Source organism: Poecilia formosa, unplaced genomic scaffold, assembly GCF_000485575.1.
Source record: "Poecilia formosa unplaced genomic scaffold, Poecilia_formosa-5.1.2 Scaffold22, whole genome shotgun sequence".
Lineage (NCBI taxonomy): Eukaryota > Metazoa > Chordata > Actinopteri > Cyprinodontiformes > Poeciliidae > Poecilia > Poecilia formosa.
In genome coordinates this window covers 2,192,550-2,214,677 of record NW_006799961.1, presented here as the reverse complement: position 1 = coordinate 2,214,677, position 22,128 = coordinate 2,192,550, and the positions used below count along the sequence as shown (strand labels likewise).

The 22,128-nt window shown below is 40.6% G+C and overlaps 1 protein-coding gene across 1 annotated transcript; it reads left to right on the top strand.

Annotated features, from left to right (window-relative positions):
* The first annotated feature begins 6,983 nt into the window (after window positions 1–6,983).
* On the top strand, window positions 6,984–11,380 carry amer2 (APC membrane recruitment protein 2). The gene has a single exon (XM_007547907.2). It carries the CDS (start codon window positions 7,188–7,190, stop codon window positions 9,273–9,275), a length of 2,088 nt encoding a protein of 695 aa, XP_007547969.1. The 5' UTR covers window positions 6,984–7,187; the 3' UTR covers window positions 9,276–11,380.
* The last annotated feature ends 10,748 nt before the right edge of the window (window positions 11,381–22,128 follow it).

The following is a 22,128-nucleotide window of genomic DNA, read 5'->3' as shown; positions in this document are numbered from 1 at the left end:
ACATCCCAGTAAAGTCTGTGTATTTTTGGCTTGGCTGAAAATGCCTCGATTTTGAAGGAGTTTGGTGTTAATTCCAGACTAATGTAACTTTGCTTCATATTGGAGCTCAGAAAGGATTAAATCTACTCTGGATTCAAATCTACCTTCAAATAAACAACTTCTTCATTTATTTATTTATTTTTTTACCAGAACTACATGATGTAAAACTTAGAGGATGCCAGAACATACAAAGGTAAAGGGCGATGTCAAACTAAGCTGCGTTTCTTTCAGTGCGCCTTTAAATACTTCATGGAATTTGTGTGAGCAGCATTCGCAGTGGCCTCACTCCTCACCTCTTGCTTAATTCCGCCTCCACACGCTGTTGGAATGAGCAGAGATCTGTGCTTGCACACAGCAACCACACAGAGTGACATTTAGCATCAGACAATTCGGTATCTATTGGCAAATAAGGCCATCGTTGTTCATTTGTAAGATCTCGGTATAAAGACAGGCTGGCAGTGCGCTGTGTTATGATGTGTGAAGATGTTGTGTCAGCTCTCTGTAAATGCTTCGTTCAGTGGAAACCTGGTATATTCACACAGAGTGACAAATTTGAAAAAAAAAAAAAATTAAATTCACATTTGTTTTTTGTTTTTTTTTTGCTGACTTTTAGCTGCCATTTTTCCTGCTCTTTTCAACTTTTCACATCAGAATAGTATTAAATATTTGAGATTTATCAACAGCAATGCCTTGGGGAGGCTGACTTATTACAAAGAAATATTAATAGTTTGACATGGAGATGTTTGTAATACCTCCTGTATTATGTGCTCTTTTCCTGCAGCCTTCTTGTGCATGCTATTGTACATTAAACATTAAGAAGCCTTTTCCCGAGACAAGCTACTGAGGGCTCTCCAAAGGTTTTGAATCATTCAGACGAATGCTGCTGCACGCCGTGCACTCCTTGATGCAAGACAAGAATGTTGTACAGTAAACACAAATGGATCCAACATGTTGGAAGAGATTTCTGAACTGTGTGCATAACACTGAGCATGCTGGTGGAATTTGTCCAATCTCCTGTCCTTGACTTCTCATTAAAATATCCTTGCAGCTAATGGTTTCCCACTCAGGGCTAATCTAATTTTTATTAGGAATATCAGGGTGTATTTAAAACTAATGTGATTAGTTTACATTTTCATCTGAATACCGGAGCACTGTGAAGATGCGTCAAATTGAATTTGGAAGTGGTTTGGTAGGGGTTAAAACTTTAATGACTTTTTTTTTTTTAATCGAGCGCCACTGCTGCTCTGTTTACTCTCTGACCTCAATGTCCCTCAGTGTGTCATAGGATAGGCTCAGGCTCAGGCAGTTTGCATGGACAAGAAGCCCTGAACGATTCACAAATCACAGACTCCTAATCGCATTCAGATCTGGATTTGATCTATCTTTCATCTAAGCCATCCATTATGTTTGGGGTTGTTGCCCAGCTAGAAACCGAACCACGCTCAAGTTTTTGTCAGACTCTCCAACAGGTTTCGCATTAGGATTTCCCTGTTTTCCGCTCCATATGTTTTCCCATCAACTCCGAACAGCTTGCTTGTCATCCCAGCTGAAGTAAAGGCTCCCCAGAGCACGCTTCTGCATCTGCCATGTGTTGTTGTTGGGGATGGTGAGTTACAGCCATAATGTGCAGTGTTATTTTGCAACCACACCTTCTTCCACATGATTGCTGGGTTCCATACATGGCTTGCAGCAACCTGCAAGTTGAACTTCTGATTACCTTTTTCTTTCAACAATAGCTTTCATTTTGTCTTCCATGAAGGTTTGTGGAATGATTAACTATTCGTTTCCTGTTAGCAGAGCTAATTCCGACCTGAACTGTGGCTCTCTTCTTGCCCAGTCTTTCAGCTTAGGTGTACTTAGTACGTTTGCCGTTGTGTCATGCTGGTTCTGTTTTCTGATAATGCATTGAACAGTGCTCTGACATGTTCAAAGATTGGGATGCTGTTTTATGATCCCGCCCTGCTTAAAATGTGAGCGTGACTTTATCTCTGAACTTCAAAGTGCTGCGCGATCCTTGGTGTTTGTGTTACTTTTCACTAAAGTTCATCGTTTCCGAGGCCTTCACATGCCGACAAAATCATATTTGTCAATTAGGTTGCTTTTGTAGATAACTGACTTTAAAGATGTGCTATTCATGAGAAGTTTGGAAAGCCGTGATGTCCTTCTAATTGTGCAACGTTTGGTGTTGGTCTATAAGATAAAATGCTAAGGAATTACATTTAATTTCGTGCTTTTAATGTCTCACTGTGTGTGGAAAAAAAAATCGAGTAGTATGAAGACTTTTGCAAGGTACTGTGAGGTGGCTGCAAACAAATCAGTTTGCATAATGAGGGTGATGGATAAGCTAGAATTCTCTGACCAAGAAAAGGTGAAATGAATTATCAAACAGAGCCAATAGAAACCACAGAGTCTTTGAGATTCAGAAGTGTTTCAGAAGCCTTGTCTTAGACAGCTTAATAACAGTTCGTACCACCCCCTGCTGTTTCCTTAAGCAACAAAAGACCTCAGGCAGTAATCCAGGGGGTTTAATACTGTACACACATATGTGAATGTGTGAATTCACACACACGCACACACTCGTACGTGCTGTGGCTCAGTTTAATCCAGAGCTGGAAGACCCTCTGTCCGGAAACCTGGCCAGCAGGACATTGGTGGTGATGAGGAAAAACGTGGGTTTTGATTTATGCGTGCCCGTTTCAGTCTGTTCCCGTGCAACAACGCCAAAGCCAGCTTGTTTGTATAGGGCGCTGGCTCTCAGTCGTGAATAACCAGCCACACCCATGCTTTGTTTGTCTGTCTGTCTTGCGCCTTTAGTCCTACAGATACAAAGTGAAGGCTGTAAAAGTTAAACTGACAGGCGAAAATGTATTCACTTTTGGTAAAATCAGTTCAAGGTGGAAATCAACACCACTTTGAGCCCTGTTAGTAAATGTGTCAAGACCACACACACCTTATATTAAGTGTTTCTCTTAGTGAGTGTTGAGCTCGGGGGTCTGTTTGCAGGCAGTTAACATCTGATACAAGAAGAACACCATAGCTCTTGTTTTTTTTTTCTGTGGAAAAATTTCTGAGTTGGAAAAAAATATGGTGGAAAGAAATTTGGTTCAAGGCAAGTTCTCTGAAAAGCAGTGTGTGTGCGCTTAGAGAGGTTGTTTGTCCAACCTTCCCTTTTTAACCAGTAATGAAAAGACTACAGTTGATTAAATAGACAAAAGATTGGTTGGCTGAGACATAATACTGTTTGCTTTTGCTACTCGTGACGCTAGTAACGGACAGTATCACGGAAATCTGTTAATTAAAGGTGGACGATAAGGACAAAGCCCAGTAATAAACCGTGACGATTGCATCTTAATGACAAAAAAGTGGAAATCTTTTCAAATCAAGCTAACATTAGATTAGTCAGAGTTAATAACAGAGGCGTTTATTTGTATAATCACGATCATTTTCAGTGAAAACAATAGCATAAACAAAGAAGCTAATTACAGTCTCTCCTATAGCCAGAATTTGAATTCAAATGCATTATTTTCTAATCCAAACATATTAATCTTTTAATTTCATTCTTTGTCCCAGGCAGTAAAAAGTGTGTTTTCACTGTAAATGAGATTGCACACTGAACAGCAAAGAAAACAAGTGTTACGGACAAAAATAAAATAAAAAAATAAGCCCTTTCAATAGGCAACCATGGTGGAGGCAGAGACAGAAAAATGTCCTCTAACTGTCCCACTTAGTGCTAAGCTTCACTCAAGGGGCTGAAACGGGAACCCTAGTTAGGGTGCGTGGAGGGCGGGGTGGGGGGGGAGGGAACCAGGCGTGTGCTTTTTCTTTTGCTTGCATCTGCCTCTTTTCTTCTTAACACTAGGAAAGCAATGAACCGATCATCAGAAGAGAGCACATGTTGCATTTTCCAAGAATCCAAGAAAACCTGTTTTGTGCCAACAGCTGTTTTTCTCAGCTCACAATGTACATAGACACACACCTTTTTTTTAAAAAATATTCTAATAGCTGATAATTAAACTCACTTCTTTCTACACATATGAATCAACATTTATGATAATGGTCCTGAGCATTTAATGCACTTGCGTTGCTATTTTCTTTAATAATTTACTGGCAGTCAAGCAGCCTAAGTAGAGTACATTTCCGTCCTAATAGCTGATCAGAATCCTCTGCAATAGCTGAAGTTACTTGTCAGTCTCCACTTATCAATCCACCAGCCATCTGCTGCTCGGTCCAAGTCCATCCATTAGCCAGCTGACTTACAGATAAGTCTGCACAGCATTCTGCCCTGCGTGTCTGCTCTACCTGAAAACCCGGGCGAGCAGACAGGTTCTCTTGTCTTTTTAAGGTTGAAAGCAAAGGAGGGATGCGCTTTAGCGCTTCGCTGCGGGGAAGCCCTGAAAATGTGCTTGTGTAGGTGTGTGTTGCCTTGGGCTCATGAATGCGCACATTGTTTCATCGCGGTCGTCTGGAAGATGGGAGCCTGTGGCTGCAGACGTTGAAGAGCAAGAGGGGGAGGAGGAAGAGAAAGAGAAAAGGAATAGACGGAGAGATGTAGGGATGGGAGAGAAGGAATATAAGTGGGTCGGGGTACCGGTGAGATTCACGGGGGGGTTGGGAGGCAAAAATAGGCAGTGAAAAGAGGAACCACAAAGAATCACATCAAAGCTGCAAACTGGATTTTTTTTTTTTTTTTTTACCGGCCTAAAATACATTTGGATTATTTACAAAGATGATCAAAAACAACCTAATTTAACCAGTAGGACATTTTGTATTTATAGTGTTTGCTTGGTAAATAGTAGAATGAAGAAAGTATCAAAGTTCAAGGAGTTGAACTTGTAAATTAAGTTTTCCTAGGAAGCTGATTGTTGTGCATGCTCACAGAAGCTCTACTGGTTGTTAAGGAACCAATGAGGCTTCATGACCAGTAACACAAACCTTGATTTAGGTTGACAGAGGGGGGCAGTTAAAAGCATTGCCATAGCTTCAGACACCTGGCCCTGGGTGTCCATATGGGGGGCCACAGGCCATATGGCTTTTATGTGTGCCCAAACTGTACAAAAGGCTGTAATGTGTGATGTGTGTGAGGGTGTGTATCTGTGTGTGTGTGTGTGTGTGTGTGTGTATGTTACTTTTGTGAGCTTATCATATGCAGTTAAAATGTGGAAACCTGATCCCTTCCAACCCAACTCGTTAAATTTTAGACCAGTGTTTCTCAAAACTTGAGAAGAAAGTACTGCCTCGGTAAATAACACACTTTTGATTTTAAAGCACTACTGTAATTTGTTGTGGTACAGCATACCATCCAGGTATAATTGTTTAAATGATGCGTTTTGTCAATGTGTAAAATAGTTTATGCTCACTTACGTTCCACAGGGAGCATCAGGGGACAGCACTTTTTGGAATTGGTTGTCGTCCTTCTGTAAGGTGGTTCTCCACACCAGTCTAATGTCTTTAACACGCTTTTGTAGGATTGTCCCATATTATCTCCATCCATTTTTGCTTCAGTTCTGACTGGTTATCTTCTTTATCGGATGAAAACCCTCCTCATGCCATACTGGTGCCACCACCATTTGTCATTGTTAAGGTGGTATGTTAATTGAAATGGGCAGTGTCAGTTTTAGATCATACCTAGTCTTTCAGCATGTTAATTTCACCGGACTACAGCACTGGACCTTCACATGTTTGACACGTTTCCTAGATGGTTCCGATACCAAAAGACAAGAATTCTTATGAATTTTCTTTTTTACATTCACTTGAGCCAGATTTCTGGTCAACTGATAACTGTCTTATCAACAGATTCTCCCAACTAAGTGAGGATCTCACAGCTCCTGAAGAGTAGTTATGAATCTCTTGGCTGCTTTTGTAATTAACCTGTCATTTCAAGGGGATGGTCATGGTTTTGTAGTTTTATAGTTGTTTCATACTCTCTCCATTTTGGGATGAAAAACTTAACACTTCTCAAAGCTGTGGATGTTGTTTTGTCAAATATGTGACCATATCTGACGTTTCTTCATGACTGTATCACTGGTTTGTTGCTTTGAGTTTGTGATGGTGCTTTATTATTTGCAAGATCTCTGTAGCTGTTCTTCAAAGAACAGCTGCATTTATTCTGAGATTAAGTAATTAGTTAAATTCTTGTTGGGGTGGATATGATTTAGAATAATTAGAAAAAAAGGGGGATGAACACTATTGAATGCCATATTTAAATTTTAATTAGTAACGCAAAAAAAATCATGAATTTCATATGTTTTATTTTTTTTGTTTCTTTTTATTTTTTCAAATTGTGCCCTAATTTATTACACAAAATCTCAATGAAATACTCTGAGGTTTGTGGGTGTTTCCTGACAAAGTGTGAAAAGTGTGGAAACTCAACTTTATACTCATTTGAATAATTTGAAATTCCTTAGGCAAAAATGTAAACAAACAGCAATATACAAAGGAGTTCTTTTGTCTTCGGCAGTGTTTCCATTCAAGCTTGTCTTGCCGTTGTGGCACCTATTACACATGTAAATTAATAAAACATACTGAAAGTATGAGCATTATCAAGCTTTATCTGTAGACCAGAAGGAACAAGGAAACAAACACATCCAAACACACACAAGAGGAGTCCTATCTAAGTAAAGCATCTATGTAAATGTTAGGGCCACATGTCCTGGAACATGCACAGTAAAACTGCATAACGTAGGATGCAAGCAGTGAATTGTGGGAGTTTGAATAAGTTGTCTGTTTAACAAATAGTGCAAACAGCGAATTGGTAACAAGCAAGGTGGAGGAGGAGGAGAGAAAAGGGATGGGGGAGGGAGTGGAGGACAGACGCTGGCGCCCTGCCAAAGCTGACGAAAGCTGCTTAGCCCACCCTGTTGCTATGGCTACATCGAGGAGTAGCACCCTCCATGCATGTGTGTGCCTGCCTAGGAGAGAGAGAAAAAAAGAAAGAGAGACGGGAGTGAGAGAGAGAGGGAGGGAGGGAGGCAGAGAAAACCAGCAGGCAGGCGTTAAAGCAAGCCAGAGTGGGAGTGAGGGACCACCAGAAAGTAGGGTGGAGGGTAAAAGAGAGAGAGTGCAAGTGTGTGTCAGAAGGGGAAAGGACATAAAGGCAGCCAGAGAAACTAGAGGGAAGCAACCCTGTGGAAGCAACGGAGTGTTGGATAATGGAGGTGCAGTCGGATTGTGTGGAGCCTCCTGTGGCTCCACAGTGTGACACACAGCCTGCAGGGAAGATCAACAAAGCTGCCTTTAAACTCTTTGGGAAGCGACGCACTGGCTCTGGAATGGCCAGCTTCTTCTCCTTCAGGAACAAAGCTGCTGCAAACGGTGGGAACAACGGGAATTCTGACAACGGGAATTCTTTGAATGGAAACAGCTCGGCAGCATCAGCGGACCTTGTGAGGAGCAAAACACATGACGGGCTAACAGGCTCCAACAACGATGCTGTGGGTCAGAGAGGGGAGGGCCTTACTAGCCTGGAGGCAGGGCCGGTAAGGTCGCTCAGCAAATCATTGAGTTTCTTTTCCTTTCTCCGACGTGGGAGTTTTAGGACAAGTGAAAATGGTGGGACAGGAATTGTGAGAAGAGGGAGGGGCCTGAAGGGCTTTTTCAGCAGCATGCGATGGAGACGTAAAGAGAAAACAAACGAGGCCGAGGCAGAAGAGGTGGAAGGTAAGAAAGCAAGGGACACAGATGCTACAGAATCTGAGATCCCGAAGGACATTACTCTTACCCTTGAGCCACCTCCGCATCATCACCAGGAGGACTGTGCAAGTGCAGAGACAGGATCTAACCTACAAGCATCGGACACTCCCACCACTAGTGTTACCATGACACCCACACACTGTGTTGCCATGCCAGGACCATCTGGTGAGCCAGACTCTCCTTTTCCTTACACACCCACCGACTCACCATTGCGCCCATCTATTCAAAAAGCCAAAGCCTCAATATCTAGCCTCACGCCCTCCCTTACTACACCCCCTTTGGACCGCTGCAGCATAGGTGACCAACCCTCGGAGCCCTCTGTAGATCGACTCTGTTCCATCCTTTTCACTGATGTCACATCTCTGAAGAGCTTTGACTCACTGACCGGCTGCGGTGATATTATTGCTGATGCAGAAGAGGAAGGACCAGGGGGTAATGGTGGCAGTGGAACGAGTAGTAGTAGCAGTGGAGGTGGAGGAGGGAGTCTGAGCACAAATGTTGGGAGAGCTGTTGGCTTAACTAGTGCAACAACTCATGCTTCCCCAACCAAACCTTCAATACCTTCACAGATTACCCAGCCAATGTTCTCTGTTCCCCAGAGTTCGGCTCCTGTCTGTCTCCCTGCTCGGACCCGAGTGCTTCCTCCACCACAGCAGCATTCTGCTGGAAGTGGTGTAGTGGCCTACATGGGAGGAGGGGAAGAAATGGCAAGTCCAGAAGGAGTGGACGATGCGGACATGCAGGGGCTTTGGCACATGTTGCCTTCTGCAGGAGAAAGCTCCCCTGCATTGCCCCGACAGTACCAGCCGTCTTCCAGTACCCTTACTTCCACTTATCCCCCTCGCAGCAACTCCCCCGGTGCACTTCGTCCCTCAGCTCAAAGAAGCGCAGAGAGAAAAGCTCCTCAGGTGAAGGCGCTGGGCCTCAGCAAGATTCCAGTGGTTGGTGGAGCAGGAAGCCGGGCAGGTAAACCCCCCCTGCCTCATGCACACGGCCGCCATCCTGCATCACCTGGTGAAAAGGAACTTCTCAGTGACGAAGGTTACTGGGATACTCCCTCAGCAACACCTACAGCAACTCCCGATGAGAGTGGGCTGCAGCGTAACCAGAAGATTGCCCTATCACGCGATAGCTGCTCGGGAGACCACCTTTACGACTTGTACAATGATCCTGAAGAGGAGGGAGAAGATCAGAGGGGAGACAATGATGTAAACAGTACCCCCTCTCCATCTGCAGAATTCAAAATGAGTCCCACCTCCCAAAAAAGTCCCCTTTCAACCTCTTCTTCCTCTTCCTTTCAATCACTGAAAGGCAGCGCCAGCCTTCCCCGAGACTCCAAGATCCCAGTAAGTACCAGACAGACCTCGCCTCCCCACTCTGTAAGCCAGTCTGCTCTGTCCTCTGTACTGGAGGCAGAGACCCCTCCGCCAAAGACCCATGCACCCCAACCAGCCCGCACCAGAATCCCTGTGTCAAAGGTGCCAGTTCGCCGTTCTGGAAGCAAACCTGCCACCAGCACAAGTGGAGGAGCTGGATCGAAGAAGTAGATCTTTTTGACAAACATTTAAGCCTCGCCTTCTAAGATACTACAGGACTGGTTGTTCAGAGCCAAACGTTTCGTGTGTTCAAGAAAATGTTGAGCTGTAGAATCATCAGCTTAAAAATTCCGTTTCAGATCTTAGAATTTCCCCTAGATTCCCTTCGGCCAGCTGGACAATAATCAGTGGCTCTGACACACAGACGCTCAAAAAAGCTGGGTTCATACATTACTGACCTTACTCGCACTTTGGAGGCTGACTATTGACAATCCCTTTTCACAGAGACAATTCATTCTCCAACTTCAAGTTCTCGGAAAAAGCTACTGACCTGTTGAATTTGACAGTTACCTTGAGAAAAGAACAGAGCACCTTTTTATCTTTGACATTTTTGTATGGAATTCAATGTGACATTATTCAGTTTGATAGGACCTAATCCAATCAAGGTTTTCTGTTCTTGTTTTTTTAATCTGTCTAATTTGTTATAAATTACCTCCTAATCTTGTGACTTTTACAGCCAAAGCTAAAGAAAAAAAAAACAAACAAACTCAGAAAGCTTAGATTTTTTCCCCCCATGAACTTATGGAACAGACTCAACAATATGCTTTTTACTGACACTCACTTTTTAAAAACGGTTTTCTCTGGACCGCTCACTGATTTCAAACCTGTATGTTTTAGATATACAAATACAAAGAGAACTGATGCAGTTTTATAACTTACTTACTTTGCAGCAAAAAAAGCTACACCGGAGAAAGCCACATAATATCTGCTTTTCTTTTGGAGACGTCCTCTTTTGTGGGCTTGTTCATTTTGGCATGTTTTGTTGTGTGGATCCCACTTCTACCACACAACTTAAATGACATACGTTATTTGAATTTCGTTATTTGAATTTCTCTGGGATTTACACTGATTTCACTGCTAATGTAAACCTATAAAGTCTTTGCAATATAACACACAGAGAGATCCTTTGCACTAATGCATCTTCATCCAATGCAAGCTAAGCAATTCAACATTCAGAATAAAACAAACAAAAACAAAAAAAACAAAAACAAAAAAACATGCACGCTCATATTGTCAGTTGCTCTCTGCATGCAGTGCACCAGAGGCACACAAGTCAGGGAAGATCATGTAGAGATGAAAAGATTTTCGGCATGCACACTGTACTACATTTGCCATTCTCTTCGTAGCTTACACTGGTTAACTTTATCCTTCAATGACACGTGAAAAAAAAAAAAAAACTTTTCTAAGTAAATATTTTTTTCTCATGTTTTCATACTTTTTTATAGACTACTCTGTGAAAAAAACTGCTCAGATCTCAAACTGTGATTGCATCAGTGTCTTAGGACAACTTCCTCTGTTTCTGCTTTTTCTTTCTTTTTTTTCTTTTTTTTTTTTTGAAAGTTTTGATGTAACTGAATGATAAGAAGGTATTATTTCTACATGCCAGCCATTTCTAAAGAGCTAAGACAGAATGCAAAGCAAACTAGTGAGTTGGCCTTTCTCTCTTCACCTGCTAACTCTTCTGCTGATGCTGTATAATATGATTTCAGGATCCACCGCAGCTGTTTGTAAATCTGAATGTAGCTCAATATCATCAGAGATCCTTTACTCTTTATTTAAAGGTGATGAGTGCAAGGCAAAAGCCAAATTTGCCTATTTCCTACCAACGCTCTGGAAGACAAACGACTGCTAAGTGTGTCTAGCTTCACAAAGCGGCACGTGTTTATAAGTGAGGGCGTCGGTTGTGGTTTTCTGAAGCATTTGTCAGATATTCAGAGACACGTTAAAAGCATAATCTTTTTTTTTTTTACTTTCAAAGCATAGGGACAGTGTTGATAATTGAGGGTCATGCTGGTTGAAGTTAGAATATTACCGACATTAAAGTGACAGGTTTGGTAGCAAAGCACCTTTTTAATGTCTGATATTTTGATATGTTTGATATGTACCTTAATGTTTTCCATTACTTACTTTGTTGATATGGACCTAATCTAATCAAACTTTGTTGTTATTATTACTGTTTTGTTTGTTTTTTTAAGGTTTTTGCAATAGATCTTGGAACATATGGTAGTCCATAAGTGTCACGATTCAACAAATAAATCATTAAATCATTGTGAAAAGTGTCAATAATTTATATTGAATTTGAGACATAAATTATTTAGTTTAATATATACGACATTAAATAATTCATAGCTAGCCATGAATTGATTTTGCTTGACAACATTATCCATCAGAATAAGTGCAGGGGACCAACTTGGATTTACTCTATTGGTCTTAAGTGGACTGAATACAGGTTAAACAATCTGAAGTTGAGGTCTGTTTGATAAGCCACACTCATCACTGTATTTCAGCAAGTACACAAAAAACCCCTGAAAAATTTAGAAATAATTATGTATAATTTTAATTATGCAAAATCTTAGCCAAATAATTTCTTTAATCGTTTGTAAATTCATATACTATGGCTTAAATTATTTATTTGTATACTATATTTATTTATTTTTTATGAATGGGTTAAATAATAATTTAATGATTTATTTCATTTTGGCACTGGGAAGGATTAACCGTCCTGTGGTCACGGCACAGCAGTCAATAGGAGAGCAGCTGATGTCACGGTCAGACAGTTGGGAAGCGGGTGGGGGATTGTCCTGTCAAACCGTCAATTCCCGAAACTACAGACACACAAAAAAAAAAAAAAAAAGAAAAAAAAAAGAAACAACAACAACAATAAAAACTTGCAAAAGCCCAAACCGAGCACAGGGTAAAAACATTTTGGGTTCCAAAGGACCTCATCTTTTAAGACCATGGGAGGGTTAATCTAATGCCACTTGGATTAATTTAACTATGCTAAGGATAAATCCAGCTGACTAAAATTCTCACCTCAAGCAAATCAAATTAGTTCAGATTCCCCACCCATGTTGTGTTTTTTCCCCTTTAATTTATTCTTATTCCTTATGCTACTTTTAAATCTCACTTTTCCTAAAGTGATGATTTGCAACAAAGGATAGGGATATTTTTAACAATAATATCCATTTTACCAAAAAGGTTCTCTGACATATTTTACATGAACACAAAAATGACTCTACATAATATAAATGTTAAAAACAAACAAATGTAGATGACAGGGATCTGAACTTGAACTGACTGCTAAAAATGATTTATCCTTCTTAGCTGATCTAATTCTGTTTTCCCATACCAGAGCCTGAGTTTCAGTCGAACCTGTATGGTATGATTCTCATTTCTTTGATCTGACATGTATGCACTCCTGAGGCAACCGTACCACTGCCAAATTGAGTTCCAAGTATTTATTGCAGCCTGAAACGTTCTCTCCTTCCCTTCGTAAATATGTGATTTCGTGCGAGCGCTGCAGCAGGAATAAAAACATAATTCAACAACAAAAATAAAACCCAGCATGTTGTTTTTCCCCACTGTGTCACTGTTTTTTCTGTGGACAGTGCCACACTGTTGTACCATCTGTTTTTCATTAATTAAACTGTTTTTGCACAATAGATCAGTGCTTGGCTCTTCATACCTAAATTTACGGCAAATTCCCCAGGAAATGTGATATTTCTGTGCTTATTTTGATGATAGAAAATAAAAATAAAAAAATTGTTAATGTCTGTAACTTAACTTTTCTTTTCTAAGAAACAGACAGGATGAGAAAAAAATGGTTTGCTATAAAGCTGCTGCATCACATTTAGAAATAGGTCAGCTTTGCACGACAGTCTTAGGCAATCGATATTTTTTAACGACTGTTAAAGCATTTGCCCCTCTCTTGCTCTCTACTAGAAAAAGGCTACATAGGGTCACGATGATGCAAGCAAATTTACAACTTCAATGTGATTCTATGTGTTCTTAAACTTCATGGAATATATTAACTCATTGTTTCAGGGAATATGGGTATCTCTATAACACGGGCGCATATAGTTGACAAGGTGTGTAAATGCATGAGGAGAAGGATTTGGTGCAGTGCAAGTCCTCTTTGTAATGGTGCAGCAGCTCCCCCTTCTCTCTCTCTCTTGTTTTGCACGCTGAGATTTATATAAAAGCCTTACGTAAGACATTCACTTCTACCGGCCCACTTCGTCAAAGCCAGGGATGCTGACAGTGAGAAGGGCTCGTGGCGGAGCATGCGTATATGCGTCGGCTGATCTTGTCATTAATCTGCTGGATGAGAGCGTTTGCTCTCAGTGTTTGCCATCAGTGCATAAATCTGATGAAAGTGTTCAAGAGAGAGATTTTAGTGCTGTGCTGACCTGCAAGGTTCGTGTTCAGATTAGTAAAGGGCAGAACAAGGTGTCGTGGTGAGATGCAAAGCAAAAGTTATGGAACTTTGCAACGATGCTTCAGGAAGTTTTGTAACTTTCATTGAACATCTCACCCGACTAAAATTGTCGTGCCGCTCCATTAAACGTGAATATGAAAGAAATTCACGGAGTTATGTGAAAAATAGCACTGTGGCTGGATTAAAATAAGCGAGCAGTCAGCTTTCTTTAATGCTGGATGAAAGTTGACCTCCACACTTGTGTGTTGCGGTAACCCGATCAAGCTGCAGCACCAGTCAACCGAACTTGGGAGTGCCTGAAACCAAGAGATACACAAGTTACTTGAAGAGCTGGGTATTAGGTTTCAGTTTCAACTCTGTTATTGACGGAGACTGTGCCGCGTTGGCCCTGCAACAGACTGGCGACCTGTCCAGGGTGTACCCCGCCTCTCGCCCGGAACGTGAGCTGGAGATAGGCACCAGCACCCCTCCCGACCCCACTGAGGGACAAGGGTGAAGGAAAATGGATGGATGGATGGATGTGCCGCGTTGACGGGCACAGAACATGTGAGGAGCCTCTGTGCTCCTACACGTATTCATGTGTATAATTTAATGTTGCTCAAAGTAATTACATTAGTATCTCGGCTAAAATCTGTATACTGTTTCAATAAATTCTGGTGCACTTGACAAAACTAATTCATTTCCATCAACCAATTCATCAGCGAAAACAGAATTTTCTACTTCTCAGAAAATTTCAATATTATGTAAGACAAATGAAAAGTATTTTTAATATAGAAATGCCAATCAACTATCTTCTTCTTGGAAGAAAGCCATAGCGTCTCAATGAAGTTTAGGCCATGCAAGTTTTTAAAAGAAACACAGTGACACCATGCTCTTTCCGCCAAGTATTTGAATGTTGCCGTGGGAAAATTTAATCCTTTCATGCATAGCGGTCACTACAATGGACAGCTTTCTAAAAGCCATTTTCTTGTGCTTCTTGTAGATTTTTATGTTATAAATGCACACAGACCACTGAAGTGGACACTAATGCATCATAAAATACACCATCAACTACTGGCCATCAGCTGCAAATACAAGAAATTACTTTTGTTAAATCCAATATGGCCGACAGACAAAAAGCATGCCAACCTACCCGGTCCCCCCTCCTACTGCAGACGACTCTTGCAGGTAAAAAATATATTGTGACTAGAGAACAATACTACTGATGTATTTTTTCAAATAACAACTGTATTTGGATACAATTACAATTGATCAAAAAAAAAAAAAAAAAAAAAAAAATTACAAATTTTTTTTCCTACTTTTTTTTCATGCCTTAAGAAAATAAAAAAATGGAAAAAAAATCCTGACACAAAGGATCATAATTCATAAATAAAAGAGTTAAGGTTACTATGATTATTAACTGAATCTATGCATAGCAGTACTATGACTCTTGTGTGATGCATGAGCTCATGAAAAAGACTTCTGAAGGAGTTTCTCTGGCTTTAGCATATAATGAAGTCATTGGCCTTAACACTACAATGAAGTCATTGGGTTGTTTTATCTCTCGTGGCTCCTAGTGAAAGAAGACGTGTTGCTTGCTGTCTGCTATCTGTTCTGTAACCAAGTAGATTATCAAACTATGCGATCGGAATAAACCTCTCCCTATAAATCTGTAAGCTGTGTTCTGTTCGAGGCTCTTTCTCTTTTGAATAAATACAAATTAAGAATACATTCTCTCTCTGGTTCTTGAAACAGTTTTGCCTCACTCTTTGTTGAAGGAAAATTTCCACAACAGTTTGGCATCACGAACGGGATTCGGCGAGTTGGAGAGGTCGAGGGCGACGAGAGATTGGATGCATTGGCCAACCTGAGGAGTTTTGTCTTCAGTTCTCCTCCAAATTGAATGAGGGGAGTCCGTGGTCTTGTCCTTGCGACTGCCAACTGACCGGATCCATAAGAACCTTAATAACTTTATCAGGTGAGGACTGTTTCAATTTGGTTTATTGTTTTTTTGTTTTGTTTTTTCTTTTCATATCTGCTGGGACAGGCTCCGACTGCTGGTGAACTAAAATTAACTATCTAAGGAGTAGATAGTGGGTGTTTTTATTCTTTTTTCCTCATTTAAGGGAAGAAAGTAACTATCTAAAAGGTAGATAGTGGGTGTTTTTTAATCTTTTCTCACTTTTAAGTAAAGAATGGAAGGTCGTGGTGTTTTTATTCTTTTTTCTCGCCTAAAGAAACAAAGTAGCTATCCAAGGGAAGATATAGTGAGTGGTTTTTAGCATTGCTACACCTTCAAGGAAAGAAAAGCCTTGAAGCTTTTCTTTAAAGAGTGAGAGACGTCTCACTGTAAAAAAAACAAAAAAACAAAGGGTTCTGGAACCTCACAGAAAAGTTCGGAGTGGTCTGATCCTGGCCCTAGCAGTTATATTTATGACCTAATGGCTAAATAAATAAATAAATAAATATGTTCAAAATGATTGTTTTGCATGCTGAAAACAAAATTATGACTTTCCTTAAGGGGGAAGCTTAAGTGTAAATCAATTGAAACAGATGCAAACACAACTTGATGAAAAATGGAGAGAAACAAAAAAAAGCAGAGAAAATAAAAATTAAAGTACTAGAGGATAAAGAAAAACATGGCAAATGTATGGCTGTGTGGATGAAAGAAGTTCTTTCAGAGAGCGAAAGGCAACTTTTAGGAGTTTGGCAGGGGGAAAAGATTTGACTAGGGCAGTAGCGGGCCACACTCACAATGCGGGTGCCCTTTTCTCCCTTTAAGACAAAGGGATACTTCACCCCCTTTTTCTACTTCCCAGGTGGAGATCCAGGCTCTCCAGGCAGATCTGGATTTGGACTCCCATCCCCCGGTCTGAAGAGCCACTCCAGCAGGCCCACAAGACCCTGGAAAGACAGCACCGCCTCCTCCCCCGGAGAGAAGCAGCAAAGCTCCGTCATCAGCCCAATTCAAGACCGCCCTGCAGTCTACGTCCACTCCCAGCAGAGAGCAGAAACATGGATGCTCAACCAAAGCCCTTGTAGGCCCTGTCTCTGCCCACACCAGATCCAAAACACATGAAGGGGACGTGGCAGCTGATGACTGGGTGCACGACAACTCCATCCACCTCTGGACACTTAAATTTGCCCTATGATGGAAGTGGCAGGCGCCGGAGCGGGAATGTTAGTTCATCGCCCCTGGACTGGTGCTGACATCACATCAGCAGCCTCCTTCCTTCCTGAACCGAGGGAAGATGGTGTCAAGTTTGCCACAGAACTGAAGGCCCTGTGCAATGAAATGCGTCCCACTGTGCTGAAATACGACGCATGACTGCAAAAATTAAACCCAGCAATCTTGCCTGCCCCTGATGTCCGTCTCAGAAATGGGGAATGCAGAAATGAGAGTTCCAGCATTGACCCCCAACGCCCCTTATCATCTGTCCATAGAGGTGCTACAAAAACAGTTTCCACAGCGCACTAATAACACCATCCTGCAGACAATAAAGCAACGCCCTGATGAAGCAGCTGAAGATTTCCTTCACTGCATAGAAGAAGCATTTAACAAATACTCTGGTTTGGCCCCAGCCTCCTCATCCTCTACCAAACCCTGCGGCTGGACTCTTGCCTGAGGTTGCAGCTCAAACCAAAGCTTCATATGTGGGTTCGCGGTTTGGCATGAGGCTGGCTGATCTAAAACGAAACAGTTTTGCCTCACTCTTTGTTAACGGAAAATTTCCACAACAACATCTTGCACATTTTACTCATATTCATCGGTTGAATATGAGTCGGTGATTAAACCCAATTGCTTGTGTACATTTTCCTTCCACTCAACTTTCCATCAAAAATCGTCTGAAAAGCTGTCCTCAGAAAAGCTAACAGAGAAGACTAGTAGCTTCTAATGAATGTAAACGTGAAAATATGAAATAGTGTGAACGTTCAAATGGATTTAATTCACAGTGGTTCACAAAAATTTAAGCAGCAGCGGTTACAGGTCAAGTTTGGAAGAAAAATGTACAAACTTTTTCTGCTTATTGCATCTTAACTCGAGACGGGTTTTTGTTTCTAATACAAAAACTAAAGATACAATGAGACAAACTTTTGAATGATATTACATTTGCGCTAAATTTCAGAAAAAAATAAACCAGAGTACTATTGTTGCAGGTGGATTTCATGTGAGCACACAAGAAAAGTGATAGTAATTGTCACGCCTTTTGAAACTGATGTCATTGTGGTAGATAGGGTTTCCTGACCTCAATGAATATGCTGCTGTTAGTGCATGATGGAGCACTGTATGAAAGCAGCACCCCACACTCTGCATGGCAGCCTCTTGGCAGTCGTTCCCATAGCAACTCCAGTAGGTCAACCAATGGGAAGAGGGGGCTGGGCAGGAAGGAGGATAGGAAGATGGGGACGGGAACGGTGGGCGGAAGAAAAAGGGGGTGACGGCATGGGGGTGGGGTTCTGAACACAGAATGCAATAGGAGTCGAGCTGGTGCAGAAAAGCACTCGTACAAAAACCCACTGACTCCAAATCACGTGGCGACATACACATTCAAATGTGCCAACAATAAATCCACCTGGTTTTGTCTGTGTAAACACGTAAAACAATCACTCTTGAGACTCAGAGTGAAAAAAAAAAACAAAGCCAACAAAAAAATAAAATAAAATAAAAAACATAAAATAAACTAGACTGATAAAAAAGAAGGATCAATACAGTTTTCGTTTTCTTAACTCCAACTTGACTTCTCGCGCTCATATCAGATTTGACCAATTTCACTGTCTGTCACCACTTTCTTTCTCTTTCTGTAAGTATTTCTTTCTCTTACTTAACGTCTCAGTCCGAGGCATTCCTCTTAACATGTTACTGTATCAGTCTTCCCTCTTGTGGATAACTTTACAGCAAATATGTTTTTGATTCAGTGATCAAACACAACTGAAATAAACAGGCAAAGTAGATTTCTTTTGCAGGACATATAAATCTGGATTATGTTTTTACCTCACTGATGGGACTTTTTAACTTGTGAACAATAATTTTAGTGTCTTTTGAAAGAGTCATTAAAAAGTCACATGGCTCTGAGAGAGGAATATAGCAAGCATGTGTTTCCTTATTGTAAGAAACTCAACTGTTGCTCAAAGAATAAAGCAGGAAGTGTCTAATCGTATTAAATTTCAGTTTGTGAGCAGGAAAACAAAATTAGATTAGGAATCACAAGATGAGCGCTGAGACCAAAAAAGTCAAAATATGAAAGCTAAAATAACTTATACTTTAATAACTTAGGAACTAGATGTTTAACAAATGTCTTGTTATGATGCTGTCAGATCTGCATCTTGAACAGATGAGCCACAGCATAAATTAAGCATAAGCATAACCTAGATTTTTATTTTTTATTCCGTAATTACCCTGGGTATATAACTATAATTGTATGTGACCAGAGTCCAAGGAAGTTGTTGAAAAAGACTTTCTGATGCCTGGGATTTCCACCTGTATATAAAGATGTTTGATGTTAAAACTCAGATTAAAGTTTAACATGTTTTATTGAGAAAAGGGCAATAGGAAATCAATGCTTTTAAACTGTGATGGTGAAGCCCAAATGAGGAATTAAATGTTAGCGAATGGCTTTATCGCTTTACATTCTAATAACATTCTAGTAACACATATATAGAAATATATNTTCACAGTGGTTCACAAAAATTTAAGCAGCAGCGGTTACAGGTCAAGTTTGGAAGAAAAATGTACAAACTTTTTCTGCTTATTGCATCTTAACTCGAGACGGGTTTTTGTTTCTAATACAAAAACTAAAGATACAATGAGACAAACTTTTGAATGATATTACATTTGCGCTAAATTTCAGAAAAAAATAAACCAGAGTACTATTGTTGCAGGTGGATTTCATGTGAGCACACAGGAAAAGTGATAGTCATCGTCACGCCTTTTGAAACTGATGTCATTGTGGTAGATAGGGTTTCCTGACCTCAATGAATATGCTGCTGTTAGTGCATGATGGAGCACTGTATGAAAGCAGCACCCCACACTCTGCATGGCAGCCTCTTGGCAGTCGTTCCCATAGCAACTCCAGTAGGTCAACCAATGGGAAGAGGGGGCTGGGCAGGAAGGAGGATAGGAAGATGGGGACGGGAACGGTGGGCGGAAGAAAAAGGGGGTGACGGCATGGGGGTGGGGTTCTGAACACAGAATGCAATAGGAGTCGAGCTGGTGCAGAAAAGCACTCGTACAAAAACCCACTGACTCCAAATCACGTGGCGACATACACATTCAAATGTGCTAACAATAAATCCACCTGGTTTTGTCTGTGCAAACACGTAAAACAATCACTCTTGTGACTCAGAGTGAAAAAAAAAAAACAAAGCCAACAAAAAAAATAAAATAAAAAACATAAAATAAACTAGACTGATCTGTGATCAGATCTGTGTGTTTATTTAGGTTTCGGTGTAGGTTGAGTTTCCTGTTGTTTGTCTACCCTTGATTGATCCCAGCTGTGTCTCGTTCCCTTGATTACCCTCTGTGTATTTACATCCACCTGTGTCTCTTGTTTGTTGTCGGGGTCCTTGTCTGATGTCATTGTTTCTAGCTGAGTTACCAGTCGCTGCCAGTGTCTGAGCTCTTAGCCTTCTGTGTTGCCTGGATTTAATGCGTTATTCTTCATTACACCATCATTTTGTCTACTACCTGGGTCCACTGCGTCTACCTCATCACTCTACTACCGCAAAGCACGACATCAAGTAGAAGTAGCTCCACTTTAACACATTTATGCTCAACTAAAAGTAAAAAGTAGCCATCCAAGAATTTACGCAAGTAAGAGTAAAAAGTATTTGGTTAAACAGGCCACTCAGATACTGAGGAACTGACCAGAACACATACTCAGTGTTTTAAAGTGATGTCATCAGATGGACAGAAGCATAAATTTGTTTGCAAATTCTGGCACTTTGAAGATTAAAGTTCAGTTCAATTAAAAAACACTGTACTGATCCCAAAAGGAAATTAAATGTTGTTGTAACTCAAATTATTGAAGATTCTTCAAAATAACAAAAATCAAACAAACAAAAACAAATAAGTACAAAATAACCTTAGGCAGAGAGAGCAAGTCATTGTTTTCAAACTTAAAATAGTAACTACAGTGAGTGTTATAGGTCTCCCTTTAACTCAAACTGTAGGTGTACGGCTGTGTCTCATACATTTCTGGTCAAAATATGTTCTTCATTCCTTGAAGATACTTGCGGCGGACAGAGATTTTACTCAGGAAAGAGTGGTGACACTTCAAAATAATATTACAGAAATAAAAATAAAAAAAGTACAGTGTCTTAAAACTACTCTTAAAAGTTTTTTTTTTTTTTTTTTTTCCCTCCCCCCCAAAAAGGTACATAGGTAAATTTAACCGGGAAAATGCAACTCTGAAAAAAAATAACAGTGCTGGAACCCATTACTAAAATACCAATGGTGTTTCCAAATACAGAATGTAAATGCTCTCAGCCAGGTGGGACATTTGCATGTGACTTGCGCTTTCACATAACACATATTTTTGTTCATGCTTCAGCTGGGGGCAAACCACCAATGAGGAGTTTATAGTACTAGTAAAGCTGTATTTAAATTTATTGTGTTTTTTAAGATCAATGCTGACATTTCCCGACCTTAATTATCATGTTCTGCTGGTGTCATTTCAGCTAATTATATGGCAGATTAGCACAGCTATCACCTGAAAGACATAAAATCCAGTGCAACTCACTGTACGCTGTCTACAAGGTGTGGAAGCAGCTATGTGCAGGTTAATTTTGTAACCTGCATACAGACGTTTGCTTATATTGTACTTGTAATTAGTGACCTGCTTTGGATCCTTCATATGGATGGATCATTCCATTGACTGGTTTTACTGGACTTTAAGTCCCTTTGCCTCTCAATCTTTCTGGGAACTTGTTTTGCTGGTTCTGCTGGTTTTGGCATGTGAAAATCCAATCCGAATACAGTTCATGAGTGTTTCCACAGTTGCACAGAGTACTTGTAAATGTGACAGCTGAACAATGTGAATAAAATCACATAAAATGGGTGTTTTATGAGCATGCCAGCTACACTTAGCAACACTCTGTCAAAGGAACATTTCACTCATTTAATTAGTGATTGACAAAGTCAAGGTGATAAAAGGGCTAGCTTAGAGCTTTTGATATGACGGTCAGTAAAGTTATGCAGACCTACTATCTTTATTATAGAGATTTCATGTCCCCCAGAGTTTGTTGGAAATTAGGCACATTTTTAGAGTGGCACAGTACAGCTTGCTACATTGCCAGCTTCAAGAGTCTGTCTGTTACAACTCTGCAACAGCTTGGTATTTTGTGCTTTAAAAATTTTGTGGTTTGGAATGTTTTCCAGCAGAAACACAATCAGCTGGTTCATCAGATCAGCTGATGAAGTGGATTAATTCACTGTATTAATTCGGACTAACTCGTTAGCTTTTGCTATCTCCTGGGAAAAATGTATTTTTGTCAATGCTCATTGTGAATTCAGGTTAAGGGCAGGGTGAAGAATCTCACTTAAAATATTCCAAAGTGATTTGAAATCATACAATGACCTCCATGCAGGGTAATAGTCCTGTCTGTCAA